The sequence below is a fragment of the Syngnathus leptorhynchus genome, chromosome 9 (assembly GCF_054491065.1).
Source record: "Syngnathus leptorhynchus isolate UIUO chromosome 9, UIUO_Slep, whole genome shotgun sequence".
Taxonomy (NCBI): Eukaryota; Metazoa; Chordata; class Actinopteri; order Syngnathiformes; family Syngnathidae; genus Syngnathus; species Syngnathus leptorhynchus.
The window spans coordinates 6,055,449-6,070,673 of NC_141203.1; the positions used below are offsets into that span (position 1 = coordinate 6,055,449).

At 42.3% G+C, this 15,225-nt stretch overlaps 1 protein-coding gene across 5 annotated transcripts in view; it reads left to right on the forward strand.

Moving 5' to 3' along the window:
• ankrd44 (ankyrin repeat domain 44) overlaps positions 1 to 15,225 on the forward strand; it is a 19,209-nt gene continuing 3,984 nt past the window's right edge. The window contains exons 1-28 of one of the 5 annotated variants that reach the window (XM_085919924.1): positions 1 to 27; positions 1,755 to 2,172; positions 4,973 to 5,056; positions 5,321 to 5,399; positions 5,480 to 5,550; positions 6,960 to 7,160; positions 7,379 to 7,466; positions 7,831 to 7,973; positions 8,056 to 8,268; positions 8,449 to 8,527; positions 8,991 to 9,105; positions 9,178 to 9,260; positions 10,040 to 10,103; positions 10,403 to 10,471; positions 10,748 to 10,888; positions 11,311 to 11,376; positions 11,819 to 11,930; positions 11,997 to 12,068; positions 12,587 to 12,788; positions 12,876 to 12,963; positions 13,065 to 13,182; positions 13,249 to 13,471; positions 13,527 to 13,614; positions 13,923 to 14,006; positions 14,174 to 14,319; positions 14,411 to 14,493; positions 14,623 to 14,705; positions 14,775 to 14,866. In XM_085919924.1, coding sequence (XP_085776050.1) covers positions 2,146 to 2,172; positions 4,973 to 5,056; positions 5,321 to 5,399; positions 5,480 to 5,550; positions 6,960 to 7,160; positions 7,379 to 7,466; positions 7,831 to 7,973; positions 8,056 to 8,268; positions 8,449 to 8,527; positions 8,991 to 9,105; positions 9,178 to 9,260; positions 10,040 to 10,103; positions 10,403 to 10,471; positions 10,748 to 10,888; positions 11,311 to 11,376; positions 11,819 to 11,930; positions 11,997 to 12,068; positions 12,587 to 12,788; positions 12,876 to 12,963; positions 13,065 to 13,182; positions 13,249 to 13,471; positions 13,527 to 13,614; positions 13,923 to 14,006; positions 14,174 to 14,319; positions 14,411 to 14,493; positions 14,623 to 14,705; positions 14,775 to 14,866 — 2,914 coding nt within the window. In that variant the 5' untranslated portion in view covers positions 1 to 27; positions 1,755 to 2,145. Of the gene's footprint in view, positions 2,173 to 4,972; positions 5,057 to 5,320; positions 5,400 to 5,479; positions 5,551 to 6,959; positions 7,161 to 7,378; positions 7,467 to 7,830; positions 7,974 to 8,055; positions 8,269 to 8,448; positions 8,528 to 8,990; positions 9,106 to 9,177; positions 9,261 to 10,039; positions 10,104 to 10,402; positions 10,472 to 10,747; positions 10,889 to 11,310; positions 11,377 to 11,818; positions 11,931 to 11,996; positions 12,069 to 12,586; positions 12,789 to 12,875; positions 12,964 to 13,064; positions 13,183 to 13,248; positions 13,472 to 13,526; positions 13,615 to 13,922; positions 14,007 to 14,173; positions 14,320 to 14,410; positions 14,494 to 14,622; positions 14,706 to 14,774; positions 14,867 to 15,225 lie in introns of all 5 variants that reach the window. The other 4 variants (XM_085919921.1, XM_085919922.1, XM_085919923.1 and 1 more) reach the window with 4 other exon arrangements.

Here is a 15,225-nt window from a genome sequence, read left to right on the forward strand (position 1 = left end):
GATGTCTTTTGTCTCACGTCTTTGTCGGTCGGTTGCGTTTCTGTTATCCAATCTGTCGATCGGTCCTGTTGTTGATTTTGTTAGGAAGTTGTGTTAGTTTGCTGATTTTGTTAGTTTGTTCCCTCCTCCTCCCTTCCATCTACCTTAACATCAAACATTGTCGACATGTTAACCGTAGGCATGGATAATTGTAGTTTTAGAAGCAGCAGATATTTGAAAACAAATGATGAAGCAACATGTCAACTAAAATACAAGCTACGTTTGAGCCACCTTTGACTACCGTGAGTTAAAAAAAAGTGCACGTTTGCGATAGAGCAACATATCTCAAACTGCTACAGCAAGTATTGAGGAGCCCAAAAATATTATCAAAATGTCAAGCTTATTTCAAAAGGGAGTTTTGCCTCCTTTCCGGTGGAAATATCTTGGTGTAAAAATACATTTATTGATTTTAAGCATGCATGGTAAAACATGTGCTAATGTTGGAAATAATAGCCAATGACAAATAACTCTTCTGTTTTCTCTGACTCAGACACAAAGTGTTCCTTCATTTGCAACATTTGGGCAAGATTGACACAAATGTTTGATTTAGAAACAATCCCCATGTTTAACTGCCATGTTTATCTCTGCATTTGACTTGGGGTCAGACCACTAATGCGTAAACTGGCAAATGCATGCATGAATGAACTGTCACATGTTAACACTGTTCAAAAGGGTTAAAAGGAAGACCACCCCCCTTCCTCTCTTTACTTTTAATGTGACCCACATTCCATCTGCTGCACGCACATATCTGATTCTACTCGGGGAGATCTTGCTCTCCATGCTGTCCCCATTACACAAATGCCAAGATACTGTACTTACTGTGTACTTTGTTAAATTTCATGTTATCACACGCTTGGAACATTTAATTTGCTTTCAGGCTCATTTGTTTTGTATTAAGTGGAAGCATCCTTGCATGCACCAACAGGCCACCTACAAAGTTGAATGTTCTGACAAACTTGCCTTTAAAAAGATACCAGTATGTCCTAAGTATTTACTCTCACTTGGCTTATTTACAGACACACCTAGATGCAAGCAAATCCTCAGCTTTTAATCTTACATCAACAAAATGCAAGTTTGATGTACACAGAGTATCTGTTAAGTAAAATATATTGCATCAAAAAGAGCCCAATTAGATCAATGGCGTGATCAAAAATAGGACTAATGTGCGCTTTACAATTGCATATTGAGACAAATCCTTGCAGGCAATTAAGATCATGCAAAGAAGCTTTGAGTCAATTAAAGCTACACGGTGTAAAACACTTGCCATCTTGTGGTGACGGAGTGCATTGCATTTTTTTTTTTACACAGACTTGTCATTGTGCGTTGATAAACCGCGTTCACTAAGTTTGTCTCCGTCGGCTCTACGTAGCAGAAAAAGTGGCGAAACATGAAGGCGTGAAATGTAATATCATTTTCTTACAATGCTTTTTGACGTGATGTAATCATCCCAATTATGATCGTTATTTTATTTTTTTGTGTGGATGAGTTCTCCACAAAAAGAAGAGGTTAAAAGCTATTCTTTGAAATATTGGAAACATTTCCACAAATGTGTCAATACGCGGATGCGTGTTTTCTCTATGAAGTTCCCTTTCTCGCCGGTTGATGGCAGCAGTGAAGTATGCGTGTGTTTGCGTGTGCGCGCGCGTGTTGGTGTGCGCGCGCTCGTGCATTGGGTTTGTTGATGCTGAGGGAGCCTCTTGTGCATCTAAGCGCAGGAAGCAAGAGACAGCCTCCAACTTCCTGCCTTATCCTTCCTCCGGCTTGACTCGACTCGCCTGACCGCCTTGTGCCTCCTTGCACGCTGGGGAGGAGCGAGCTTCTCCGGGCACACACTCCCGAACCCTCCGCCCTCCATGTGGATTATTCCCTGTTCCTGCTTGGTGGAAGGAACGAGCGTTCCGGTAGCAGCAGCGGCAGAAGCAGCGGCAGCAGCCCTCGCCGGGCCTCGGCGGTGGCTTGCACCGGGCTCGGCCTTTTTCCATCACCGTCAACCCGGGAGACGCATCGAGGAGGCGGAGGAGGAGGAGGCGGGCCTTGCAGCTGGCATCTCCCCGAGATTGCAGGGCTGGTGGAGCGCTTGGATGATCCGCCGGAGCCGAGGCAGAGATGGCTGTTCTCAAACTTGCGGACCAGGTAGAACCGCTAGCCAACGCTAGCTTTAGCATGCCCACATCTTGCGAGTTCCACGGTACACTTTCACACGCAACCGCAACACATTTCTGACCATATTTGTATTTCTAACAATTCGGCGCTGAATGAGCGTGGAGGAAATTCCCACAATTCTCTCATTTTAACAAGCATTCTGCAGCCGAATTGCAAGAGGCTGATGGAAAGTGGAGGGAGGCATTCATGTCCTGATTTGTCTATTGCCTGTGAAGCATTTTAACCAAACCAACCAAATCACCTAACCAAATTAATACTTAAACATCCAAACAAACACTTTCAATAATGACCTTTTCTTACAACATGTAAAATTGTGTCGCTCAATATTAACAAATAAGACCTGAACATGATCCATCTTAAAGCATAGTTAAATTTTAATAAGTTTAAATTTTGCAAGTTTTAAGTGTTATTCACTTTTAATCATGTACTACTGAAATAAAATATATTTTTTACTATATATACCGATAAATAACATGCTCTATATTTAAATGCATTCAGCAAATATTTTCTGAGTTCCAATTCAATATCTCAATATTTAGCCAGATATTTTCTTCTGATGAAACGATCTTGTGGAAAGGTTGAAATGCACTTCATAAGCACTAAATGTATGTTGACACTATTAAACAAACAAATGAATAAATAAATAAGTACATAATGCACATATATAAAGAATAAAGACTGACCAAAATGAAGGCGTTTTTTTATTTTTAACAATTGCAGCCTTTGTGATGTAAAAATTGCATTCATCTACATTGCGGTTTGAAGTCGATTCTTCAGCCCTACTTCCTTTTATCTGAAAACCAGATGCACACAATTTTATCATTGTGTTTTGGCCCCCCCCCCAAAAAAACAAAAACAAAATTGTAAATCCATTATATGCTCAATAAAGGCCCTGAGACATGTGTGAGGTTTGTTTTCAGTACTTCATCACATGATTCTCTTTAGCACTTGTAAGCACTTAAGCACCTTAACACCTCAGCAAAAAAAAAAAGTCTTTCAAACGTGATTGTGCACTCCAGATGAATAGCTTGAGGCACCCATGTATTGCAGAACAGGTCTTATAGCTATGTTAAATAGTTTTTACCCAAAGCCAAGTGAGTATCCTGCTTGCAAAAAACAAATGCACGAACCCACAACCAGCGAGTTACTTACGCAACACACAGCCTTCTCACGTTACACCTTTCTATATACATCTAATTCCTGCTGTACATAATTGGCTACACTCGCATCTTCTAATAATATTTACACAACTGTTATCTTTGTACTTGCAGATGACATTTCTGCATCATACTGAGAGTGCTGCCTCTAATATTTTGTCTTGATGATTGTCTTGAGTAAAAAAAAAAAAAAGGATTACAGCAAATTAGAAATCAGCAATGGCCAAAAGTAATTGGACCTGCAGATTTCTAATAACTAGTATTGAATAAACAAGTATGAGCAAAAGTATTTGTATTGGCACATTATAAAAAATTGCTAAAAATAAATTAAATAAAAATAAACAATTGACTAAGAATGAACAAAAAGTATATGGATCACCACATTTTAATAATACAAATAATACTCAACAATGGCCTACATGTAAGATGAAAACAATCAGACATGCATGAATAAAAAGACAGCTCCTGGTGTACCTAATGAAGTGACCGCTGGTTGGAATTCCTCACAGGCTTTGAGCTTATGTTTCCGCAATAGCAGAAATTCCTGACGTGGTGCAGCATCATCCTTCTGCAGCACGGCAGAAATAACTTTTTTTTTTTCTTTTTGTATAGTAACTTCAAAGTGGGATTTCCTGTTTTTTTTCCCCAGAGAGCATTGCAATGTCTGATAACTGGATTCTTCAGCTAAGAGATTCCCTTGTGGTTTTATTGTTAGCAAGACAGAGATATTCCTTAAACTATAATATGACAATCTACATTCAAAAAAGTCAAGGTCAATGGTTCCCAGCAAGCTCCCATAATTGGGAATATAGCAGGAAGCTGTGGAGAGACTGGGGGTGAGTGGGGGGTGGGTCTGAGGCGCTTTGTTTTAAAATGGCATTAAAGACAGACTCCGTCGAACAAATTGCGAAGAAGAGGAAGCATTTTGTCGGTGAGTTTGAAAGCAGAAGTCAAACGCTCCTCTGCGCTTCCTCTGTCGTTTCTCAGTAGGCCAAGGCGAGCGAACAGGAAGCTTGGCAGGAAGTAAAATGTGACTGCAAGAGCATATTTGCTGCCTTCGGGTCAGCAGTTAACATTCTTATGAGCTATTAGTTGCAGGGATTCAACTCTTGTGCAAAAGTCTCTTGATTTGTCAGAGTAATCAGTTCTGATAAGATGTATTTGAATCACCGGTACCCTGAAAAACAGACGAAGCAACGTGCATTTCACATTTCTTTTTGAGGCTCACTAAGCAGAACTCATAACGAAGACTTGCTGACATCGTGTACATCGTGATGGTTCCGTTTGGTCATACGTGTGTGTCACAAACATGCTGATAATGACACAAAAGGAGCATTGCAGTGCCACCAGACTCTATTTACTTCACGTCTGACATCCAGGAACGAAAATAGGGGCTTCAGGGACAAAGGCCCCGTACATGCACACAATCTTGATTGACAAAAATGTGTCTCATTGCAAATATTTCCTACTTGACAGGCCCGCTGTTGTAGCGGCGAAGGACATTTTCGATGTCCTGCAAGGTCACACATGGCACAGTTTGTGTTTTCACAGTCAGCGTCACGCTCTCTCTGTCGATCACATTAACGTGCCTCCGTTATTTGTCGTTTCCGCAGCCTCCTCTCATCCAGGCCATCTTCAGCGGCGATCCCGAGGAGATCCGAATGCTCATATACAAGTCTGAAGATATCAACGCTCTGGTGAGAATGCCATTGACGACTATAGACGCCAAGCATCTAGTTTAACCGGGCGAGACCAAGAACAAGCCCGTTGAGCAGCAGAGCGACCCCACGAAATTCCCCCAGATACAAACAAAATTTGAGAAATTATGATTATTAGAAGTTAGACATCAGCTCACATGCATGTAGCTGCAGTGGCATGTGTTTGTGCTCATCGAAGACAATACACAGACGCCGATACCCGGATAAATGTGTTTATTGTTTCTTGACGTCTTCCCGCCTCAGGATGCCGAGAAGCGCACTCCGCTTCACGCAGCGGCCTTCCTTCGCGATGCCGAAATCACAGAACTCCTTATCCTCTCCGGTAAGAAAGCACATTCCTTGAACTCCTCGCCTCCATCTCAGATCCTCCTCTCACCGCTATCCGTCCGTCTGTACGTGCAGGTGCCCGCGTCAACGCCAAGGACAACATGTGGCTCACCCCCCTCCATCGCGCCGTGGCGTCTCGCAGTGAGGTAACTACCGTCACGCAAAATACTTTGAGGCCTCAACCCCCCTTCAAGCAATGTACACCTGTGAAGTGAGGAAACGAGTGCAACCAGTCGGGGCGGTGGCAATGATGTAGATGTGAATCCAAACAAAAAGTGTGAATCAACGACAGAATATTGACACAACTAATTAACTGCAAGCATGGACCGTATATAAAATTTGATAAGCAGATGTTTGATGCATAAAACAAGGAACATGTATCATCATCATCATCATCATCATAAAGAAGTACAAATAAGCAAATAATTAAACTCTTCACTTTTATTGCTCCTGTCTTTTATTGTATATATTATATTATTATTGTATATATTATTATTGTATATATTACAAATGAGTGTTTTTCCGCTCTGCTGAATTTGTAGATTTCATATTCTTTGCCTCACTGATCTATTTATTATTTGCTCAAACATGTTGACAAGTAGCTAACATGCATTGTTGTCTTGACATTACAAAAACTTAATGGAATTCAATTCATAAGAAAGTAGATCACCAGGATTTTTGAATTGAATGAGATCAGGTTCAAATTACAATCACTCACGTCGTCCCCCTAGCGGGCCAAAAAAAAAGTGCCCGTTTCCAAGTGACTCAGGGACAGTTTGGAATGCAACAAATATGTTGTTACTTTGGCCAAACCCACTTTTGTCTTCGAGGCAATTTTTTGTTTGAGTGACACGCAGAATCGAGCATTTAATTATTTCTTCTCTTACCTTATCTGATGCTACATCAGATAAGGTAAGAGAAGAAATACAACTTTATCTGTGCAAGCAAGGTGAATGTGACTCCCAGCTTGACCTTAGACATAACTCTTTTATTTGGGAAAGAGAGCGCAGAGCCTTACATACTTGAAATACACGAGTGAATGACAAAACACAGTTATACACAACAAATGAAAACCTGAAGTCATCTTTATTTTCAATTCCTTCACATGTGCTAGACATACAAAGTAATCCAAATTGCGTTCCTCGCATTTCCGAGTGTAGCCAAGGCAAGTGATGAGATATGAGATATTTTTGCATTTGCAGTGTTAAATGTGCACTGCTGTCATAATGTACGGACATGTTGGTATATTTATTACCGTAATGGCCCGAATATAAGATGATTTTTTTGTTCATTAATATAAAACTGAAAAAGGGGGGGTCGTCTTACATTCAGGGTCTAGACAAAGGCTTTTTACAAACTTGAGTCTTGAAAAAGAGGAGGTCGTCTTATAATCGGGGTCGTCTTATATTCGGGCCAATACGGTATATCTAAATTCACAATCTGTATGAGATCCAGGTCACAGAAACGCAACCCATAATAAGAATCCAGTTTATGTATAATTCCAATCCATGGTTTTAAAAAAAAAATAAACAACCTGATGACGTTTTCCCTCCAGGAAGCAGTGCGAGTGTTGATCCGCCACTCGGCCGACGTCAACGCCCGCGACAAGAACTGGCAGACGCCGCTCCACGTAGCTGCCGCCAACAACGCCCTGCGCTGCGCAGAAATCATAATCCCACTATTGAGCAGCGTAAACGTTTCGGACCGCGGCGGGCGCACCGCTTTGCACCACGCTGCCCTCAATGGCCACACAGAGGTACTGCACACACCTGATCTGTTTTTGTTCTTTAGTTCTTTAGCCATTCATATGCACGCTCCCGTGGATCGTGTCAAACGGATTCATTTCATTTCCATTCGTTTCACTGGGAAATATTTCCATTTTTGAAAGTTTCAGTTTACAAATGGCATCACAGAACCAATAAAGTTCATCACTTGAGGCTCCACTGTAATCATAATTTTATAATTTTGTTTCAGATGGTGAACCTCCTTCTTGCCAAAGGAGCCAACATCAATGCTTTTGACAAGAAGGATGGGCGAGCGCTGCACTGGGCCGCCTTCATGGGTAAATCCTTAAAATGATCAAACATGAATGATCCGGTGTAGATTTGTTTCGAATTACATACATTATACTTATTGGGAGATAATTGCTGAGAAGTTTGAGTACTCAATTCTTGAGATATACATTTCGTTTTTCTTGTTCTGCTAGTGGTTAATACACGATTCAATGGTTTATGTCCTAAATGCATTAAAGAAATGCTAATGGTAAATCACCTGAGGTCTGAAGACTCGGTTTTATTAGCTCAAAGCAAACATGGTGATGCAGCATTTAGCTGTTATGCCTGCACACAAACGAAACAAGCTCGCAACAGAAGTGAAGTCAGCTCCCGGTTTGCACTGTTTGTGGTCATCTGTCATATTTCCTGCAGGTCATTTGGACGTGGTGTCTCTACTGGTGAGTCAGGGGGCGGAGCTCTGCTGTAAGGACAAGCGAGGGTACACGCCGCTGCATACGGCGGCATCTAGTGGACAGATGGCGGTGGTCAAGCATTTGCTCAATTTAGCCGTGGAGGTACCGACAGCTCTTTCCGTGTCTGTGTCTTTCGTCGTCAGCTCGGCCCAAATAATCTCTCCTCATCTTTTGTGACGGACAGATCGACGAGTCCAATGCCTTTGGCAACACGCCGCTGCACGTGGCGTGTTTCAACGGTCAGGACGCTGTCGTCAGCGAGCTCATTGACTACGGTGCCAACGTCGGCCAGCCCAACAACAAAGGCTTTACGCCGCTGCACTTTGCCGCCGCTTCTACGCACGGAGCACTCTGTTTGGAATTCCTGGTCAACAACGGCGCAGATGTCAACGTGCAGGTACGACGAATGAGCAGCGCGGTTTTCATTATAATTTCTTTGTGCCCTAAAAATTTGTTTTTTATTCCAATCTTTTTTCTTTAGATTTCTGTCATTCATAACTTAGCATTTACTAATATATTATGATTACTATTATTATTACTATTGTTATTTGATGATGGAATTCTTTCCTTTCTGTAGAGTCGAGATGGGAAAAGTCCTCTCCACATGACAGCAGTGCATGGTCGTTTTACTCGCTCTCAGACTCTGATCCAGAATGGTGAGTCATCCGCTCCATGTCTTTTTCCGCCCAGAACACAGGTTGTATTTAATTTGGATCATGTTTGTAACAGTATTTGATGTCCAAAAAGATATTTCTCATTCGTCCGTTTTGATCAACATCGATATAAAGTCTAATCAAAGTTAATGTTACTCCAAAACGATTGTTTAGAAATCCTTATTTGATCATTTTTCACACTTAAATTATTTTTGATAATTTAATAAAAATCAATTAAACACTGCACATTGAAATACCAAAATGTCGAATCAAACCATAAAATTTAATCTAATGCAGGTTTGCTTGTTTAATGCAAAACAGCAAACAATTTCCTAACACACTTGGAGGAGCAACACACACATCCATAGCATACATATCGTATTACACCCTCAGGCATATAGGGGTTCACAACAGACATTTCAAATGTGAAATTCGATCTTCGCTGACATCAGGCGTTTTGTATCAGGCGGAGAGATTGACAGCGTGGACAAGGACGGAAACACGCCGTTGCACGTCGCCGCTCGCTATGGCCACGAGCTGCTCATCAACACCCTCATCACCAGCGGAGCCGATTGTACCAGGTATCATAGCGTCCTGGCTAAAAAAAAAAAAAAATAGAATTCCGCCACGGTGACCGATCCGCTTTCTGAAAGACGAGGGGTCCACGGGATGTTCCCTCTGCATATGGCCGCCTTGAACGCCCACTCGGACTGCTGCCGCAAGCTTCTCTCCTCAGGTAGGTTGCACCACGTCTTGCAATATGACTCAAAATTGACGACATTGTTGACAATATTGTTTCAATTGAATGCAAAGATCCATTTAGTATGCATAATATGATTGAACAAATTTAAGACAAAAGGCTGATTTGTCATTTTCAAATAGTACATCTGAAAGCCAGGTACAAATAGGTGGCGGAGAAAAAAACGGTGGAACTAAACGCCAGAAACAACAATTATCGCTTCATATCATATAATTGTATTCTATTCCAAAATATTTCTCTTTCAAAGTCAAACTAACTCAACAATTTCAAGAATTTCATTGGTCATTTCTGCCATCTGATCTTTATAATGTATAATATCACCAGGAAAAGATTTCTACTGCCATTTTGGAATATTCACAAAGCTTTAGCATTTAACTTGATCAAAAATGCATTCAGACATAGTCAAGATTTTTTTTCTGTAATAATCCCCGTCCCAGCAATCAGGGAATTGAAATCGTCTAAAAGTATCACTGTGGCATATCCACATAAAAAGCCACGTAAAAAATGTCGTTGACAATGTTTATGCATGGTTAACTATCAGAAGCAGCTATCTTTGTGTGTTTGTGCTTAATTAAGTGTTTCTGCACCCAAATACACTCAAGCCTAACCCTAACCCTCACCACCTGTCTCACTAATGCCTGTCTCTCTTTCTCTGTCTCTCTGCTGTTTGTCCTCCCCGCTCACTTCCCTCTCCCTGGCGCCTTCTCCAGGCCGGAGGTTTAGTATAATGTGTAACGACTCGGTCCTGTGTGCAGGCTTTCAGATCGACACACCTGACAGTCAGGGAAGGACGTGCCTGCACGCCGCCGCCGCTGGAGGGTGAGCGCCCAATTACGAAAATCTCCACTTTCTGATTACTTTGAAAATTCTTGCCCAACAGAACACAAATGAATCCAAAAACAATGCTACACTGGATTTAAAATGTTAACTATTTCGAGAGAAATCTGTTTGGTGCAGGTATAAATGCATTTTTATATGAATTAAAAAAAAAGATATATTTGGCAGATAACATATTGCAAAACAATAGACATGAGTTTCTCTTTAAGTATTGAAAAAATATGTTCAAAATGAATGTGTTCTTATGCCTCGTGACGCTTGTGTTTCTTATTTGAGTGCAGCAACGTGGAGTGTGTCAAGCTCCTCCTGACGAGCGGCGGTGACCACAACAGGAGAGACAACTGCGGCAGGTGGATTATTTTGTGTTTATCATGGTGTTAATAATCATTGATAGGGCTTAAATCAAGAGTTTGAAAACTGCAAACTGCAGAGTTAACTCTAAAACAGATGTTTAAAAAAAAACTGCAGAGTAAACACGAAAACAGATGTTTTTTTTTAATCCTAAATAACTAATAACCTTGGTGTGTCCACAAACTGCACATGCACGAGGAGGTCTGCATTCCACTGAGTAACATCTCAGGTCCAGCTGTGACCATATTTGATTGTTTTCAACTTGTCTCCCTCAGGACTTCCCTGCACTACGCTGCCGCCAGCCGCCATTATCAGTGTCTGGAGACGCTGGTGGTTTGTGGGACTGCAATCAATGCCACTGACAAGTGGGGGCGCTCCGCCCTACATTACGCTGCAGCTTCGGACCTGGACAAAAGGTCATTGAACAACCGGAGACTTCATTTGTTACTTCTGTGCCATCTCATTTAAGATCCAATCTATGATTAAATATCTAGTGTTCTACTCTAGACCTGTAGGTGGCAGTAATATATATTAAGTGGTAACCAAAACCATCGACACACATCTCGTATTACTTGAATTGAATTCCTGAGGTCAAACCAGACTCCAAGAAGAATGTTCCACCTAACTTTTCCTAAATGAGAGCCACTGTGGCTTTTTGGCCATTTACGGAAATCTGGGAAATCAGTGCAACGTGTAAACACTTTGTACTTTATGGGACATATCTTTCACATCCAACATGGTTGACACACTAGAAATTGCATCAACAGAGTTTGGACTGTTTCCCAGCATCACATTTCAAAACTGATACAAAGTAAAATGGGTGGGAAATGTCTTTCAGGCGACGTGTCGCTCTGGAGCCTGAGAGTGAAGGAGTCCGGGCAGAGAGGGAGAGAGAGGCAGCATTGTGAGTCTGTTTTTCTTCCTTTTTTCTTTTTTTTTTAAACATTTTATTTAATGGCACTAGTCGAGGATTAAGTCGCCTTAAAAGTTGTAGGATGTAAAGAAGTACAACTATGTCTTTACTGTACGTTTTCCAACTCCTGTAATCTACTTGAGTATTTCTTTACTTTTACTTCCCACATTTGAAAATAGAAATAGATTGGAAAAAAACATTGGCAAAAGGGACTCATTGCTTTTTTTCCCCCAGTATCTTCTGATGATAACATGACCTAAAAAGGGAATAGAGAAAGTCAACAGCGGTTGAGTGCTTGATTGAGATGTGACGTGGAAAAGCGATCACTTTTTTAAGCGTCAACAACAATGACAGCCTTAATCCTCCCTCCTAAAATGGATGCCTCATTTTCCTTTCTTCAGGCTTATGATTGTTGCCTCATCCTGTTTTGCAGATGTCTGGAGTTCCTGCTTCAGAGCGGAGCGACGGCCTCGCTCAAAGACAAACAAGGATACAGTCCTGTTCACTATGCTGCAGCCTACGGACACAAACGCTGCCTGGAGCTGGTCAGTAGCGCACACAGAGTGCAGTCGGACGCAGGTTAGATGCACTGATAACATGTCAACTCGCAGCTACTGGACAGAGATGACGGTTACCATGACGACCTTGAATCTCCCAACGCCAGGAGCCCCCTGCACCTCGCTGTGAGTCGAAATATATACACAGCCATTTTCTGTTTACTTACTCACTTGACTTCTTTTTTTTTTACATAAAAAATAAATAAAGAAAAACACTTGTAAAAAAAATCTTATTTACTTTCCTGCTAGATAAAATGACCTCTCGTCAAGTAAAAACTACTTTCCGAGAAATATAAATTATTTCAATCTTGCGAATGACATTCCCTGTTTACTTATTGTTTGATAATATATAGATTTTTTTTAATAAATTCTTATTGTAAGGTATTTAAAATAAAACACTAAAGTGACGGACGCACTTGGACAGTGATTCGTAGAGCCGCTACAGTCAACCACTTGGAAGAGTTGAAAATTTGTGATATTGACTCCCATATGTTTGAAACATGTTTAAACTTTGTAAAACACATTGACATATACGAAAACACACAAAAAAAAGCAAGCATTGATATATAAAAAATACTGGGGATGGGCTAACTGTAAAAAGCATCATCATTAAGTCATTCATGAGTTGTTTCGGCTGTGCGTAGGCATATCACGGCCACGCTCAGGCCCTTGAGGTGCTCCTCCAGGGCGAGAGGGAGGTGGACCGAATGGACGAAGCCGGCCGCACCCCCTTGGCCATGGCGGCGCTGCGGGGTCACTCCGACTGCGTTCACATCCTCCTCAGTCAAGGGGCGTCACCGCGCACTTGCGACATGCGGCACAGGCGCACCCCTGTACACCTATCAGGTGGGGGGGGGGGGGGTCGAGGTTTCAAGTTGTAATTCAACTTTGACCTCACTGCATGCTAACATTTTCTCACATCTGGCTCTGCAGTGATGAACGGTCACACCACGTGTTTGCGCCTCCTGCTGGACGAATCGGACAGCGCGGCTCTCGCTGACGCTGCTGACTGTCAGGGACAGTGAGTCATTGCGCACACACACACACACACACACACACACACACACACACACACACACATATAAATATAAATATATATGTACATACTGTCTGTGTGTGCAGGACACCTTTGATGCTAGCTGTGGCGGGGGGTCACGTCGACGCCGTGTCGCTGTTGCTTGAGCGGGAAGTCGACGTCAACATGGCCGACAAGCACGGCCTGACCGCGCTGCACCTCGGGGTGAGTGATACAGGTGGCTTCAAACTTGGAATCAGTAGGGATGAAATTTCGAACCCATCTTTGCAGCTACTATGTGGCCAGGAGGAGTGTGTCCAGTGCCTGCTGGAACAGGAGGCATCCATATTGTTAGGCGACGCTCAGGGTCGCACCGCCATTCACCTGGCGGCGGCAAGAGGCCACGCCTCCTGGCTGAGCGAGCTGCTCAGCATGACCTGCCCCGAACTCGACTCGCTACCTCCACTCAGAGACCACCACGGTTACACGCCGCTCCACTGGGCCTGCTATCACGGTATGACTTTGCGACCGGAAGGAATCTCGTGATTTCAATACGCGTGTGTGATTAGGTCACGAGGGATGCGTGGAGGTTCTACTGGAGCAGAAAGGTTGCCGCTGCATTGACGGGAATCCTTTCACGCCGCTGCACTGCGCCGTGTAAGTGCAACTATACAGTTTTGGGTGAATGCTGAGAATCAAGTATGCTCATTATTATTAATATTATTATTTGATGCATTTTGATTGCATAACCCTTTAAATTAACATGACTTGTACACAAAAACAGCAAGTATGAGGTAGGGGGGATTAAATAAATAATAAATACTAGGTGAAATTTCAATTGCTGGACTGTAGATAAATATGCAGGGGTTTGCATACTGAGTGAAAATTTTTCACTCACTAGTTTGAGTCATAGTTTTTTTCCATAATGTTTCCCAAATCTCAATTAGTTTGCACATCTTGAACAGGGCGAACAACCATGAAGCCTGTGCATCATTGCTACTGGAGGCAATGGGATCAGACATCACCGGCTGCAAGGATGCTAAGGACAGGTGCTTATGTTTTTTTTTTTTTTGCTCTAGTCCTGAGGTTTTGCTGAGTACCGAGGTATTTTTCTTTATGAAAACACATAACCTCAAAAAAAGTCAATTGGGAAGTGCTGGAACAGATGAATGGCATTTCAATTGATTTCAATGGGCTTTTCTTCTTTCTCCTTCAGGACCCCCCTCCACGCAGCAGCTTTTTCTGGTCACGTAGATTGTGTCCAGCTGCTCCTTTCACACGACGCGCCACTCGATGCCACAGACCAATCGGGTCGCACGGCACTGATGATGGCGGCCGAGAAAGGCCGCGTCGGGGCCCTTGGTATACACAACAGACGATCCCGTCGTGTTTGATGTGTTGACAAAACCAAATCTATGTTGATTTATTTGTTTTATGCGTGTGTCCTGTCCAGAAGTTCTGCTGAACAGCGTCTGCAACTGTCTCCATTATACTGATAAAGACAGCAACACTGCTCTGCATTTAGCATGTAAAAATGTAAGTGTCAGCATTGTTGTATAATTGGGTGATCATTAGTTACTAGCATTATGAACATTTTCACGAGATAAAGTTTTACAACCAATCAGAGGATGAAAAATATCAATGATCCTATTTGATAACCTCCAGGGAAAGGAAGAATGCGTCCTGCTCATTTTGGAGAAGTTGTCCGACTCAGCGCAAATAAACGCCACGAACGCAGCGCTTCAAACGTGAGTTCTTTGTGTCGGGAATCGGAAAAAACAGCCGCTCACGTGATTGACGACCTGGTGTCTCTTCAGGCCTCTTCACTTGGCAGCTCGCAGTGGACTCAAACAGGCAGTCCAGCAGCTGCTGACCCGAGGAGCCAACATTCAAACAGTGGACGAGAACGGTAGGATGAACTTGGCTGGTTCCAAAAGACGCAGCTGCCTTGATGCCTGCATGCAAGTTTCCCATTCGTGTTTACTTTATATTCTTTATATTTTTTTAGGAATATTTAGAAATTCAATTGAAAATGTTCATATTCTATTTGATATGCGATACAAATATATACGCACACTGCCGTTTATATACATGTGAAATTATGAAGCACGAGCTGTTGTTGCTGGAATTTTCCTTGTCAGTCTACTTGAAGCTGCTTGTGTGCAGTGTTGCGTACTAGATGGACAAAAGTGATTTGGCTTTTTCTTCCACACCAAACTCATGCAAGCATCCTTTGTGCCAAACTTATTTGAGCACAAAGTAGGACAT